The sequence below is a fragment of the Bombus affinis genome, unplaced genomic scaffold (genome assembly GCF_024516045.1).
Source record: "Bombus affinis isolate iyBomAffi1 unplaced genomic scaffold, iyBomAffi1.2 ctg00000119.1, whole genome shotgun sequence".
Classification (NCBI taxonomy): Eukaryota; Metazoa; Arthropoda; class Insecta; order Hymenoptera; family Apidae; genus Bombus; species Bombus affinis.
The window spans coordinates 308,524-324,433 of record NW_026108853.1 but is presented as its reverse complement, the minus strand read 5'-3'; the positions used below and the strand labels follow the sequence as shown (position 1 = coordinate 324,433).

The window sequence follows — 15,910 nt, the reverse complement described above, 5'->3', positions numbered from 1 at the left end:
ATTCTTTTATTTATTTCATTTTCAGCGAATATACTGGTTTTTTAAATTAAGCTCCTTTTTATACAGAGTTACAGATTATATTGATTATATTTTATATAGAATATATTTAAGAAAGATAGTTACTTTCATGCTAGTTAAGTATTGTTCGATTAAGCTACTGTACCTTTGTTCCGATAAATGCGTGCCATTTCCTCGAATCTGATATCATAGCAAATGCCAATACCTATTTTGCAGCCCTTCACATCAAACATTGTTAGGGAATTACCAGGACTGAGTGAATCACTCTCTCGGAAAGTAATCTTGTTGGGAATGTCGATGTCGAATAGATGTACCTAATAACATAAAAATATAGTTGCTAACTCTATTGCTGTAACTTTTGTAATTTAACATCAATGTTACGAACTTCTAAACTTTAATTGTTTTTTATTTAATAACTGACAGCGTTTTTATCACTTTCTTTTATTAAAAAGTTTTATCATTTAATAATATTTGAGAAGGAATATTTTTTAAGAAAAACTAAGTTTTTTCCTATGTGAAAAATTTATATTACAAAACAAATATATTGTACAAAAATTTATATATTATATTACGACAAAAATGTATGTTTCTCGTATCAAAACGTATTTTATAAACCTATAACATATTTTTTAAATTATAGAATTGGTTATAGTACACGTATGTACATATGCATATTCCTAAATTATTCCTAGATAGAGTCACTTTCTCCACCCCAATATTTTCAATTTCAAAGCCACATGGAGGTATATTATTTACCTTCCGGTGTTTTGCTATCAAAGTTCCATCGGGACCCCAAATAGTACAGGTATTGTACAATTTATCGCCCTCTATTTCAGGTATCGTACCACCAACTACATAAATGCTGTTTTCCTTAGCTGCCTTCGATAAAGCAACGCTCGTTTCACCGTTTCATCAGGAATACTCTCGGCGTATTTTGGAAACTATTCTGCATTGCAATATTTCAATTAATGAAAAATAACTGTCCTTTGTTCCAACCATAAATTAGGTTGAAATGTTTGTCAATTTTTTATTTTTTAAATTATTAAAATAACTAAATTTTATATTTAGATTTACTTAAATATATAATTACTTAGATAATAGTACATATAATAAATTGTTTCTACAGGTTCAAGATGAAAAATGAATATTTAGAAATGTTTAATTACAATCATGCTATTTGGGTCAGTACCAGTGACTTGTTACTTAACGACTTTGCTAGTACTTTTTGAAACATAAAGTTAGATTTTAACTAACTTTAATTTTTAACTATTATAGGTGGAATTATAAATACAAAATAATTGATAATACTAGTTTATAAGTACCTAATTATTAGTATCTTAAAAAATATATTTATACAAAAATCACGATAATCATAAAAATGGGGAAATTCTATATTCTCGAGTCAATTCACAATCTTTATGGAAGTATGAACGTTAAGGTAATTTGTCTACTTTTACTTTTTTCTATATAGTTGTTATACATATAATAAATTATTAGAAAAAGAAACAAATTATTACGTATTCCATATGGTGAATTAAAGCATTCAGGAAGAGCGATAATATCAGCATTATGCTCTTTCGCGCTTGAAATGTAGGAAACTGCCCGCTCTACATTTTTGCTTTTTACTTCATTTACTTGAAGTTGTACCAACGCCAAGCGAAATGCTAAAATGTTGGAAAAGTTAAATACACTCGGTTATATATTTCCCATACTTTTTATTTATAAATACTTTATACATAGTGAATACTTACTCGACATCGTTCGCACTACTTGTTTAACGATGTTCGTAAGTATCATAATGTTCTTTGAGGTTATGTATGGTATTACTCGATATCAACATTACGTAAGCAATACGCGGGGATTTTTAATAATTATTGATAAAGTTTAGGACATTAACTTTGATGTAATTGTAAACATTATTACATATTATAATTAAATGTAATTTTCAGTTAAGGGTAAGAAAAGAAATATACTTTTGTAAAAATACACTTTATTATAAAATCTGTATAAATAAAATTGTACAATTTATCTTGAAAGTAAAATGACCGAATACGTTCCTGGAAAATATTACTGCCTACTAAATGATCGAGATCTTGATCTTTCTCGTCGTCTCGTTTTTTACTTGATCTTTCAGACGAGCAATCGTACTTCTTACGTTTCTTTGACTTCTTCAATCTTTTTAATTTATAAGAATCATTACTATTAGAGTTACTTCTTTCTCTCCGTCTCTTCTTTTCAGAATCACTATCGCTGTCATCATTAGATTCGGAGCGTCTTTTTCGTCTTTCTGATTTTTTATCCCCCACTTTATCATACTTGTTCTTATTGTGCATCGTACTTCCGATTTTCTTTCTTTTATTACTACTTTTGTTCTTCACCGTCTTCGGGGTCAGGGGACATTGATCTTTTTCTATCCATCTTTTGCTTGAGTCCCTTGGATTCCTTGTCCTTATATTCCTCATACTTTTTTGTATCTGAAATTAACCCCATAAAATACTGAAATCTAAAACCTCTACATTTATCATATTTTATATAAAGATAGAAGGGACCTTTAAAAAATTGCATGCAACAACACACTTACAGGTACTCTTGAATTAGTTTTTCTACATGTCCGATTATGTCTTTATATGTATATGTCAATTCAAATTTATTTTCTTAAATGTCCCTTAATGAAAAACTAACACTTCATATTAACTTTGAACTTTTGAGTTCTTAGAATATTCTGATTTAGTCACTGGCTGTACCATAAATTCATTTACAGATATTATATTTCCACCAAGAGCTAGTTTTATTATGAGCCTTCCTGCATCATCATCGAATCCTTCTATTTGACCATAATTATTACTTTGTTCTCCAGCTATAATTTTCACAAATGTTCCTTTCTCGATTTTAACTTCTTCCTCTTCTTTTTTGAAATCTGTATTTTTCTTCTGCAATGCTACTTTGTCTGCTCCAAGACCCATACCTTTTGGTCGTAATTCTGGTATGACAGCTGCTACTAATCTGTAATAGTTAGAATAAACGATTGTGAAATAAAAAATGATGTTCTCTGTTTACTTTCCAATAAGTGATGTATTAAATACATATAATTAATTTAATCCAGAGTAAAATTCATACTTTTCATTTCAACCAATTCCCTTTCCTGGTTGCCATCCCATTCCCCTTAACATTGCTACACCAAAAGCATCAATAGGAATTTTTTCATAATCTTCTAACGTAGACTGAAAAATACAAAACGATATTTATAATATGCAAATGTAATACATCTGTGCATTGCACATCAATATGTTGATAACGTACCTGTTCTTTGCCTCTTAATGATTCATCTTCTACTAAAGGTAAAGTTAAATCATTTGTTTTAGTTTCATATTTATTCTTTGACTTAAGTTCCCCAATGATTTCTTTAGTCGCTTGCTCTTCTAAAGTAACAACTTTATTTTCACTATCTTCAACTGGCTCTTTCTTTATTGATATTATTGGCGATGTTTTTCCATTAGATAGCTTTGATTTTGCCTCGTTAACACTAGCGTCTCCTACCTTTTCCTTATCTGCCTTCGGAAGGAAAATGTCTGCATCTATTTTATTAAGAATTCTATCATGCCAGGTTTTTGAACCTAGTAATGGAATAATTAGAGGTTCATCTTTTTTTTCTTCCTCATTGAAATAAAAAAATTGTTTTCAAATATATATATTCCGCTATTGGTGATTTTTATAGGTTAGGTTGAGGTTATATGTTTCTTGATTATAAATTTTACTTTTTGAACTCACCCTATTACTTTAATACCTTTCTCATCAAGGCATTCAATGTAATCAACTTTCTTTTTTTCTTGTGGAATAGCATTTTTTAACACAGGTTTCTTAATAGATTTCGCAAAACCGAAGGAAATCTTCTTTCCTTCTTCTGCCATTTATTTGTTATTTTAACACTGACTTATAGATCAATACACATGTATATACTAGACATAAAGATTGATGTCACTTGAATCTACGTACATGAATCTAATATCTTATTATACTTTATTAATCTACTCAAAATTACTTGCACATTACTAAAATTTCATTCCGACAATGTATCAAGCGTCTGAATAAGTGACATTAAAGTAAACATATATCAAAGAGGAAATAAGAAGAACTGACGCCTATGGTTTTCTATGTTACAGAGCTAGTGCTGCATCATACGGCCAAATGCCGAAGGTGGCTTATGCTAGTATATACCTGCCTATACGTTTCAATGAGAAAATCGATATTATGTGTTCATGTGAAAATTCACATTTCCCTAGGAGCTGTATTTTGATAGATTTAAGCTTCTAATGGAGCATTTTAAACGTATAGAGTATACTATGAAGTAGATAGTAGTGCGGATCATTTTATATTCATAGAAAGTTTGAATGTATAGAAATGTACAAAATGCTCATGATATGCAAAAATATGCAAAATATTCAAAGTAAACCAATCATCAAAAAGTTTAGAAGGTGAAACAAATTTCTTTAATAACACCTAGATTAATTTTTATTTGTTAACAATCCCATATATAACCATAGCTTTCGCCCGGCGCATATACGCGCCCATACATGCGTTAATAAGATAAGAGGAAATAAAAGACAGATTATCGATAAAATACATTAACACATATGTAATACGTGGATATATTACCACTCAGATTACACATATTATATATTATAAGGGAATATGTATACCACGTATATATGTAGAACGAACATTTCAAACTTGTTTATAGCCCGTGCGAACACATAAATGCACGCACACGAACAATTTTTCGAACGATAATTATATTAATAATTTATAACCATTTATATTTTTATATTTTTATATTTTTATATTTTTATATTTTTATATTTTTATATGATAAGCATTTATATTTTTTAAAATATGTTCTTATGGCATACATATTTATTCCACGCTTCATATCTATCCACATCCGTAACTGTAGGTGACATTGTTTTTTAACAATTTTGCTATTATTTCATAATTCTTTAATTCATATTTCAAAGTCGTAACAGATGTTTCTTTTTTTTTTTTTTTTTTCAAGTTTTTCCCATATTGGACTTATTTCGAGCAGCCATGCTTGCTTACAAAGCAATTTTATATCCACGCAAGAATATTTTTCAGTAGATTTTATTATGTGGTTTACAACATCCATATTCTCTAATAACTGGTTGCTAAGGTATAATTTGAACATACCAAGTCGAGTAACTTCATTTGGTAATGATACGTATATTTTCTTTTCAAGGCATCTGCGTAAAGCTGCATCAATGTCCCTAATAATATATTTACAATAAATATTATTGTTCTGTTATATTAATAATAACAAAGGAATATTCCGCACAACACAATAATTAAGATTAAGATAATGAATAATTATGATATTAAGATATTTTCTACTTAGAAAACATTGAAATAGCGTGATATACATAGCAAGGGCAATTAGTTGCAGCCAAAAGAACTACATTAGAATTTTCGTTAGATACTAATCCATCCAATCTAGAAAGAAGTTCTGATCTGAATCTCTTTGCAGGTTCAGACAATGTACAGTTTACTCCTTTATTTGTGCCTATTCAGTCAATCTCGTCGATAAAAATAATTGTAGGCGAATAATTATAGGCAAGTTCAAATAAAACCTGCTCAGTTTAACAAATGTATTTATTATTTATTAACTTTTTTTTTCTTTTTCTTTTTTTCCCTTTTTCTTTTTCTTTTTTTTGCTTTCTCTTTTTCTTTTTTTCCCTTTTTCTTTTTCTTTTTTTTTCCTTTTTCTTTTTCTTTTTTTTTACGTGGGGAAAATTCGCTCGGACACGAAGCCACTTCTTAAGTGGCGTAGTAGTGAACATCCAAATTAACTGTTTTTTTCTTTTTCTTTTTTTTCCTTTCTCTTTTTCTATTTTTTTCCATTTTCTTTTTCTCTTTTCCCTTTCTCTTTTTCTTTTTCTTTTTTTTTTTTTTACGTGGGGAAAACTCGCTGGGACACGAAGCCACTTCTTAAGTGGCGTGGTAGTGGACATCCAAATTAACAGTTTTTTTTCTTTTTCTTTTTCTTTTTTTCCTTTCTCTTTTTCTTTTTTTTTCTTTTTCTTTTTCTTGTTTTTTTTACGTGGGGGAAATCCGCTCGAACACGAAGCCACTTCTTAAGTGGCGTGGTAGTGAACATCCAAATTAACTTTTTTTTTCTTTTTCTTTTTCTTTTTCTTTTTCTTTTTTTCTTTCTCTTTTTCTTTTTTTCCTTTTTCTTTTTCTCTTTTTCCTATCTCTTTTTCTTTTTTTTTCCTTTTTCTTTTTCTTTTTTTTTTACGTGCAGGAAATCCGCTCGGACACGAAGCCACTTCATAAGTGGCGTGGCAGTGAACATCCAAATTAACTGGGGCACTAATTAGCTGAAGCTTCTAGTCAAACCTGGTATCAGTCTTTGTACGCAAAGGCATTCATTACAATCGTTTAAAGTTTGAAGAAACACCGTTACAAATTCGTGATATAAGAGTAAGCGATTCAAAACTCGGATTCATTTGTTGGAACGACGCCGTGGGCAAAAGTACATAATGGTAAATTTTCTTCCAAGACCAATTGATAGCGCTGACGTAATTAAAATGTGACGATATTGCCAGCGACGTTTCTCCAAATAGACGACTAACTTATTTACGAATTGCCGACACACAATTGCCGCTGGTAATACGGTTAGTAATCACTTTATTGAATTTTCTCTTGACGTGACATCGTCGAGTTCCTAGAGAGATTCTTCTCCCTTGCAAAACTATGTTTCTGCAACGCATGTATTTGTTGAATTACCGTTCGTGAACAAGTCCTTCTCTTTATTACATGTAATAGATTCTTCTTTTGAAGTTTTAAATTACATTGGTAATTTTCTATAATTTATTACTCGAATATGGTAATTTTTTCTTAAAAAGTTTGCTTTTTCTACAATTATTTTACTACAAAACCCATCAAAAACATGATGTATGTATATATACCCTCAAATATTATCGGATTATTCTCAAGCTATAGTTCAATTTCGGAAATTGCCAATTAAAATCATAGAAAAAAAAAAACACAGAAAGTTCGTTAAAATATGCGATTTTCCAATCAAGATATAGAATTTATTCGAGTAATATAGATTACAGTAGCGATGGTGACGGCAACGATGAATGGACTGATTCTTCGTGCGAAAATAAATTGGAAGCGCAGAACGATGCATTGTTTCAGGGAATATCGATTTTCAAGCATGGTTTTAAAGTACGTGTGCGCGTGACTAGGTTTGTTAATTAATGCCGCTCCCAGGTTTTCAATATATAAATGTGACACCTACATATCTTTAAGCTTAAAACAATTGGACTAACAATTTCATTAAATTTAAATGAATATTTATCTTTTTAAACGCAACAATATTTTTAATGACAACTTCACGTGTAAATCAAGTGCATACATATTCGATCGATCTTGAAATCCTGATTCTCTGCGAAGAGAAAAATCGTTTGAGGTGGCCGTGTTGTGAGTTATACTTGTAGTAGTTAGTAGGCCTGTTCCGCTGTAATTGTCACTGGGGGCTGTAGATGTCGCTGCCGGGGTACTGCTGATTTTTCGGCTTGTCGAGTGCCGCCACACCTTGAATAAAGATTTGATCTACGTTTTATATGCAACGTTTTACATCCACCTCTTTTCAGATACACCTCTCTATTTAAAATCATAGATCGTCACACTCTATAGGTATTTCCTTGAAAAGGTTAAAGTCGTTCTGTATAAAAGCTAATTCAAAGGGGAAGGAAATTCTGCGAAAAATTCCTTCAGATTTCCCTATGTTTGAGCTCGAATCAAAGCAATCCTGTATAATAGGATAGGATGATAGGATGATTCTGTATTATTCCTTGTGTACTTTCTGTTCCTATTATTTACAATAGGATGATTATGCGTTTAACTTCTCATAGAATCTCTCTGATTCCGTATGATATCGTCAGTGTTTTTGAAATATGTTATTGATGTCGTAACGTCAACCGTTTCCAGTGCAAATTCAATTTCGAATCGCAATTTCCATGTTTGCGTGGCAAAAGCGTAAAATCGATAACGCACGCAAACATGTCTTCTTTGCTAATGGCGTACTATAAATATAAATATTTGAATAAATATGGCGAATTTCATATTGCTAAAAGATTTATACTATTTGTTCGTAAATAATCGTCGGATCTATATTTAAGTTGAAACTGCTGCATTAGATCTCTTTTCTTACTTAAAATTATTTGGATTGGTAACTTGGATGTAACATGTAATTTATTCTTCCTTTATAAATAGTGTACAGAAGATACCAATTCAGAGAAATGGAAGGAAAGTCTAAAAGCAAAGAAAATCTACAGGAAGATAAAACGTTCGAGCCTTGCCAGGCTATATATGATGCTAAGTAATTTCATTTTGACAATGGTCCAACATCTTAGATTTAATCAAAGCCGCTGGAATACGCCAAATATTTCATATCTGACTTAAACATGTACTGCGACGAGCGAAAAAAGTAAACACATAAATGTAAAAGACTAATTTTTCAAGTGATCGGTAAAGATTAGGTAACAGTAACTACAAGTTATTATTAACGAAATGTAATAGTTAATTTTCATTAGCATTAATAATGTACAAAACATTTTACAAAAATGGACATCTCAAACCATGTTTACAGTTTTGCACATTAATTATACTCGTCGAATCAAGGTTTCAACATAGGTATTTCGTCCACTAGTACTACTTCACGTTTATTATATCCAATAGAATTAACTACTATTTAGGTAAATTATTTTGTGGAATGGTCAAATAATGCTCTTTTCTCATTATACCTTCGACATTCGCTTTCTACATAAAATCAACGGGCTGTGTTTACACTTTTGCTTGTCACGGCGTATCAAGGAAGATTGAAATGTAAAGTAATTCGCACAAAAAAGTAGATATTAGTATTGATGTTATTGTATTCCATATTTGACCTTAAAATATGAATAAAATCAGTCTAAGTATTAATGAAATTTCAAACATTTTTTCTAAAACAACGGAACTTTCCTTTCTAATGAGCACTATATGATGCAATAGAAAAACAATTTGACACTGAAAATTGTGGTCAAGATCAATTTTGCGCTACACTTATTTAACCAATTTTCATCAAATCGAAGGTGTAGAATGGCTTGAAAAAAATACCGCGATAAATACTTTTTTGACACTTTGTACAAAGGTGTATATCAATGTGTATATCGATACACATACTCTGTATGTGCATATCCGTGGTATATATATCCGTTTTTCGAAGCAAAATGTCATCTACCTGTTCAAAAGAGCAAAGCAAAAACATTACATAGAGGGTTTGTTACTGTTAACACTCTCTATTTCCGTGCGTAAAGTATCCAACCAGATATCCAGGAACAGCTTTCAGGGAACGAGATTGAATATTTGATCGAATATATTTAATATGGCAATGTTACGTATAACAATATACGTATGGAATTTTAAAAGTCACGAGGGTTGCAGCGGACTCAATTTTAATGTACATTAAACATTTTGCTCATTGATGACCTTACCTTAATTTTTTTCTCCTTCCTCACTTTCTTCTCCTATGCGAGTGACACAGCAAGATTGATAGTAACAAGCGATTTCATTAAAACACAATCTCCTTTTCCATTTGATGAACACGATACGAGACGAGGGAATGATTTAGGAACACGACTTTCGAGCGGTTTCAACAACTATTAAGTTTCATTTATAGCAACGAACACTGCCAAAGACGTAATCAATAAGATTCGCGTAGGTGCCGTAGATGACGTAGATGAAAAAACGTAGATCAAACGTAAATGACGAAATTATACATTAATTTATTTTAACGCGTTAAAATTACGCTAATGACAGTTGTTCCATTCAATTTGTTCACATATTTGAGCCCTATATGGAACAAAGTGAACGGAGCATCTGCAAGCGTGTTAACCGGACAACGACGAATTTTCACATCTACTCCACGAAGCTTCACATATATCAATGACCACTACCGTAGTCATGGTCAAACATAGATGACGAAGTTATGTATTGATTCACTTTAACACGTTCAGATTACGCTAGTGACACTTGCGCAGTACTATTTGTTCATATATTTAAGCCCTATATGCAACAAAGTGAACGTAGCATCAGCAAGCGTGTTAATTGGACAACCACGAATTTTCACATATATTGCACGAAGATTCGTATATAACAATGATCACTGCCATAATCATGGTCAAACGTAGATGACGAGATTATGCATTAATTCACTTTAAAAATTACGCTAGTGACAGTTGCGCTGTTCTATTTGTTCATATATTTAAGCCCTATATGCAACAAAGTGAACGTAGCATCTGCAAGCGTGTTAGTTGGACAACGACGAATTTCGTTTCGCAAACACCGACACGTGATACATTTTGAAGTTACGTGGACGCGAGAGTAATTCGTTCCCTTAAATTGCTCAATTTCCATTTCTTTCGCCATGTATATTCGAGTATTGCATTTGAATTGCAGAGCAGTGGGAAGTAACGGCGCACGTCGTTGATATATCGACAGGAACATGAATTCTTTTTTCATAGGATGAATACTTTTTTCATCGAATTATTAAACCGAATCAAGTTTTCAAATCCAATCATTTAATTTCATCGTTTTACATCGAACGTTTCAATCTTTTTTCTTTTAACTACCTTACCTATATTTCATCTCGTTGAATATTCAATATTTTTAATGCTACTACCACTTATTGGTAATTTCAAATATGTAATTATCGTTCTGAAGTTAGAAATTCGAAATAACATTCGTCAGTATATGATTCTACGTTTTATATAGAGTAATAAAAATGATACAATGAGTTTCGGTAAATAACCAATAAAAATTTTTGTTCCTTTTTCTTTTTCTTTTCTTTTTTTTTTTTTGGTTTTATGTATCCAAGGTCGAGAATAAACTATGTGCACGTTTCTTGTATTCGTTTCTTGTATTTTTATGAGGAATTCAGTCTTTTTACGCCACAAGAGTCTCAACGTTTTCGTTTTCACGCCTACGTTACGCTCGTTAAACACGTTCCAACAAGACCATGAATAAGGATAACAGCTTTAATGTTTTCACATGTGTTTATTTATTATTTTAGACCTTAAATATTTTATTTATAAATTCTTTATTTAAACAAGTTACCATTGTCGCTACAATAAATCAATGAATGAAATCAGTTTAAATTTAAAATATCATTTCATAATTTCTCGTCACTTGTATCTAAAAACAACAAAAAAACGGTGTACCCACATCGTGCGTAGACGGGAAATTAAAACAGTGGAGCTTAATTGAAACACTGATCATATTCCGCGATTGTAAAACAATAATAGAAAGTCGTGTTTCTTTAGAAGGGTATGAAATTGTCAGGAGATTATGTCATAAATGAAATTGGAAACTGGCTGGTCAAAGGTATTAAACTCAATTAAACTGAACTGTGTTATATTGTACAAAGGCTAGAGAACTGCTACCAAATATCTGCTAGTTTAAAGGTGTCCCTTATAAATTATAATTATATTTCAAATTCAATCTCCTAGTAATAAGTAAATTAATATTTTACCTAAAATCTGTGATATAGATAACAAAAATAAATTCTTTACATTATTCGTTAGTTTGCAATATAATTAGAATATTATCTTTATTTTCTGGTGTCTTTGTTATCCTTAAAAGATAAACTGCTTATTTACAAATTTAACACTGCATATGCTATTAATAAATCATTTTATATTTAATTTTGCAACCTTCAGTCATTGTTAAAACTTGTTGACAATACTGTCGGTTAATAGAAATTTCTAAAATCCCCTTGTTTCTACTCGATTAAAGGGTATATTGCAGAAACTATGTTAGCTACAGTGTTAGTTACAAATCACCTGTGTCACTCCATTAAACTTATACACAATAGTATTGATTCTTGTTTTAATTTAAAATAAAATATGTTATTGTAGGAAGGAAGCAGAATGTTCAAATAATTGAAACAACTTTTTGTCCTATAATTAGTGCCTTTCATTTTAAAAATTAAAAAATTTTTAATCAACGATATTTGGAAGTTTCGATCTAAAATGATCAGGAATTGAAACAGAAATACTTTTATGCCAATAAATACGTATTCTTCACATATAAAACAAATATGAAAACAAAAATCGATGTATATGAATGAATTTTGAAATGGGGAGGAATTATATGATTATACCCATTCTCTGTTGCGTTTAATTGCTTCAATTGATGTTTCATGAGAATTTTCATCGAATTTTTTTGAGATTTTTTTTTTTATTAGAATATTTACAATCAGTTCTCGTTGAGAATTTTCAGTAATTAATTTAATTTGGCGTGATACAATGACATGGACCATAATAGTTTTATATTGTTGGTTCTAGTAGAAACTAAGGATTTAAACTAGAGGGTATTTTCTTTTTAGTCTGCGGATCTGGTCCGTCGTGTCCAGTAGTTGGGTGACTAGTGGGTTGTGGTGGTTGTTGACTCTTGTGTTATATCTGCTTCTGGACTTGTGTATTTCATCTTTGACTGTAGGTATCTTGAGGTCACGGTGGATTGTTTCGTTGGTAACATACCAGGGTGCATTTGATAGGGATCTTAGCGTTTTCGATTGGAAGCGTTGGAGTATTTCAATGTTGGAGTTACTTGCTGTTCCCCATAGTTGGATTCCGTAGGTCCAGACAGGTTTTATTACGGCCTTGTAGAGGGTTATTTTGTTCTGTATGTTTAGTTTGGAGCGTCGGCCCGTGAGCCAATAGAATTTTCTTAGTTTTTCCTTTAGTTGCTTTGTTTTTTCCGAGATATGTTTTTTCCAAGTTAGCCTCCTGTCCAGGGTCATGCCCAGGTATCTAACGGAGTCCTTGCTTGGGATTATTGTGTTGTTAATGGTGACCTGGGGGCAGGTTTGTTTTCGGAGCGTGAAGGTTACATGGGAGGATTTTTTTTCGTTTATTTTAAAACCCCATTTTTGGAACCACTTTTCCATGGAGTCGAGACTTCGCTGGAGAGTGGATGAGGCAATTTCCGGGTCTGCGTGGGTAGCTAATAGTGCTGTGTCGTCGGCAAATGTTGCTATTGTTACCTCGTTTGATATAGGTAAGTCGGCAGTGTAGATGGAGAACAGTAGGGGGCCGAGGACACTACCTTGGGGTATGCCGGATTCTATTGGGAATGTTGCGGAAGTGGCGCCTAGACATTTAACTATGAATTGTCTGTTGGTTAGGTAGGATTTTAAGATGGAGTAGTATGGATGGGGTAGGATCTTTTTGAGCTTGTAGAGTAGCCCTTGATGCCATACTTTGTCGAATGCCTGTTGGATGTCTAGGAATACCGCTGAGCAGTATTTTTTCTTTTCAAGGATTTGGCTGATCATGTGGGTTATGCGCTGGATTTGCTCTACTGTTGAGTGTTGTTTTCGGAAGCCGAATTGGTGATCTGGGAGTGTTTTCAATTCTTCTAGGAGTGGAAGGAGACGATTCGTGAGCATCCTCTCGAATAATTTAGACAAGGTAGGTAAAAGACTGATTGGGCGATAGGAGCTGGTTTCATATATTGGTTTACCGAGTTTAGGGATGAGGGTGATCAGTGAGATTTTCCACGCCTGAGGAAAGTGTTCAATGCGGAGGATAGCGTTAAAGATTGATGCGATGAGTGCAATCCCTTTTATGGGAAGTTCCTTGATTGCTTTATTGCCTATTAGGTCGTAACCTGCTGCTTTCTTGGGGTTTAGGCGATTGATTGCTTGTATGATCTCTGAAGAAGTGAAGGGTTCAATAGGAGGGGACATTTGGAAGGGAGTGTGCAGATATTCGGTAACGTCCGCTGCAGCTATGGAGGAATGGGGTTGGAATACTTCAGTCAAGTGTTTGGCAAATAGGTTGGCTTTTTCTATAGGGCTACGCGCCCATCCACCCTGCGGACGGCGGATTGGAGGTATTATTTGTGGGAGGCGCGTGAGTTTCCTGGAGGCTTTCCATAGTGAGTAGTTGGAGTCGGCTGTGGGGGACAAGCTGACGAGATATTTGTGAAAACGGTCATTATTGTAGTTTTTTATAGTTTTGGATATTTTTCTAGTTGCGTTGTTTAGTTTGCGTTTGTCCTCCGGTGTTCTATGGGTCTGCCATATGCTTCTTAGTCTACGTTTTTCTGCTATTTTTTTAAATATGTACTGGGGGTATTCGTGGTTGCTGATGGGCGTTTTTGCCGGTGTGGAGAAGCGGATAGCGTTTGTTATGCTCGTGTTTAGGTATTCCGTGGCTGCTTCGATGTCTTCATTGGTTTTTAGTGAAGTTGAGGCTGAAGTTGTGTGTGTAAAGACTTCTCTAAAGAGCTGCCAGTTGGTGTGTTGGTTATGTATGGAGCCATTACGTGTATTCTCGATGATAGTTGAACTGACTGTTACTATCACGGGGGAATGATCAGAGGAGAGATCAACCGAGGAATTGATTTGGACGTGTCTTGACGAGATATTTTTAGTTATGAGGAAATCAAGGAGATCGGGTATTTTGTTTGTGTCGGTGGGCCAGTTTGTGGGTTCGTATGTGGTAAGGTAGTTGAGCTTGTTGGTTATTATGCTGTTGAGGAGGTTTTTGCCTCTTACTGTAACCAGTCTGCTGCCCCATTGGGTGTGTTTGGCGTTGTAGTCTCCTCCAGCTATGAATCTATTGCCCAGGGTGTCCAGGAAGTCGTCAAAGTCTTCTTTGGCGATGGAGTGTCTGGGAGGGCAGTATACTGCTGAAGTGGTGATTGTACCATGACAGTCTTCAAGACCATGCTTGGAGGTAGTCTTTCTGGAATGGTGGAAGTTCGTAGTGCTTAATGTTTGATTTGATTATGATTCCGGTGCCGCCGTGGGCCTTTCCGCTAGTGTGTTGGGTATGGTAGAACTTGTATCCGTTTATGTTCAGGTAGTTTTTGTCGGTGAAGTGGGTTTCAGATATGAGCATTATGTCGATTTGCTGGTGTTTTAGGAAGAGTTCTAGTTCAAGTTTGCGTTGCGCTAGACCGTTGGCATTCCACAGAGCTATGCGTCTTGGTTTTATTTTGCGCCGGGGCGTATTAATTTATCCATAATGAGTGTTAGTAGCGATAGCAAATTGTTTATTTGCTCTGATTGTTTCTCTATTAGCTTTTCAAGCCTAGAGACGTTGTCTGTATCAGGTGAGTTGGGGGCACTATTTTGAGGAGGATCCCTATGGCTATTTGGTATATTTTGAGTGCCTTGTACCGCTTGGGCATAGGAGGTTGAGGGAGTGGTGAATTTGGTAGGGCTGGGTGTTTGATTGGTTGGGGGGATTGGGGTAAAGATGAATTTCGGTGCGCTGGGTGTTTGGTAGGTTACCTCTTTTGTTCTAAGTTTGGGGTACTTGTTTGAGTACAGTGTTTTGTAGGCTGAGCAGCCTTTGTAGTTGGCAGGATGGTCACCTTGACAGTGGATGCACTTCGCTGGGGTTTCCGGTGATTTACTGCACTGGTCGGTGGGGTGTGTACCTGCACATTTGACGCAGCGGAAGGTATGGTTGCAGTATTTCTGCGTGTGCCCGTATCTTTGGCACCTTTTGCATTGCACTATCTCCTTTTTGATTTGCGGTGGTTCGAATTTTACTATAGCGTTCATTAGGCGACTGATGTAGATTCCTTATTGTTGGGTTTCTGTTTTAAACCGATAAAAAATAGGGATAACGGGTTTTTCGAGACTTTATGCCTTATGTTGCTGACATTGATGACTTCGTGGCCGAGTTTCGATAGTTCTATTTTTAGCTCGTCGATGTCTGCAGAGTGGTGGATGTTTCGTAGCACCACCCGGAAAGGTCTTTCTTCTTTGAGTTGATAGGTGTGGAAATTGGCGTTCAGGGCCCTAAGTATCTTGGTA

At 33.7% G+C, this 15,910-nt stretch overlaps 1 protein-coding gene across 3 annotated transcripts; it reads right to left on the bottom strand.

Annotated features, from left to right (window-relative positions):
- Positions 1-896: 896 nt before the first annotated feature.
- LOC126927455 (G-patch domain and KOW motifs-containing protein-like) lies at positions 897-3,425 on the bottom strand. 3 transcript variants are annotated; one of them, XR_007715496.1, is made up of 5 exons: positions 3,319-3,425; positions 3,136-3,239; positions 2,763-3,021; positions 1,536-2,492; positions 897-964 (listed from the first exon to the last, which is right to left on the bottom strand). XR_007715496.1 is itself a non-coding variant. In XM_050743584.1 (2 exons), the coding sequence occupies exons 1-2, from the start codon at positions 2,979-2,981 to the stop codon at positions 1,968-1,970; spliced, it is 744 nt and encodes a 247-aa protein (XP_050599541.1). In that variant the 5' UTR covers positions 2,982-3,021; the 3' UTR covers positions 1,389-1,967. The 3 variants fall into 3 exon arrangements, 1 of the variants encoding a protein (XP_050599541.1); XR_007715495.1 differs by lacking the exons at positions 3,136-3,239; positions 3,319-3,425 and having other exon boundaries at positions 1,536-1,682; positions 1,770-2,492; XM_050743584.1 differs by lacking the exons at positions 897-964; positions 3,136-3,239; positions 3,319-3,425 and having other exon boundaries at positions 1,389-2,492.
- Between the last annotated feature and the right edge of the window lie 12,485 nt (positions 3,426-15,910).

What these genes read in the sequence shown, in the direction of transcription:
- LOC126927455 (XM_050743584.1), bottom strand. Translation starts at nt 2,981, where the DNA reads ATGGGTCTTGGAGCAGACAAAGTAGCATTGCAGAAGAAAAATACAGAT. An exon ending in TATCTGTAAATGAATTTATG is followed by an intron (nt 2,493 to 2,762) that starts GTACAGCCAGTG and finishes GGTTAATTTCAG; the next exon opens with ATACAAAAAAGTATGAGGAA.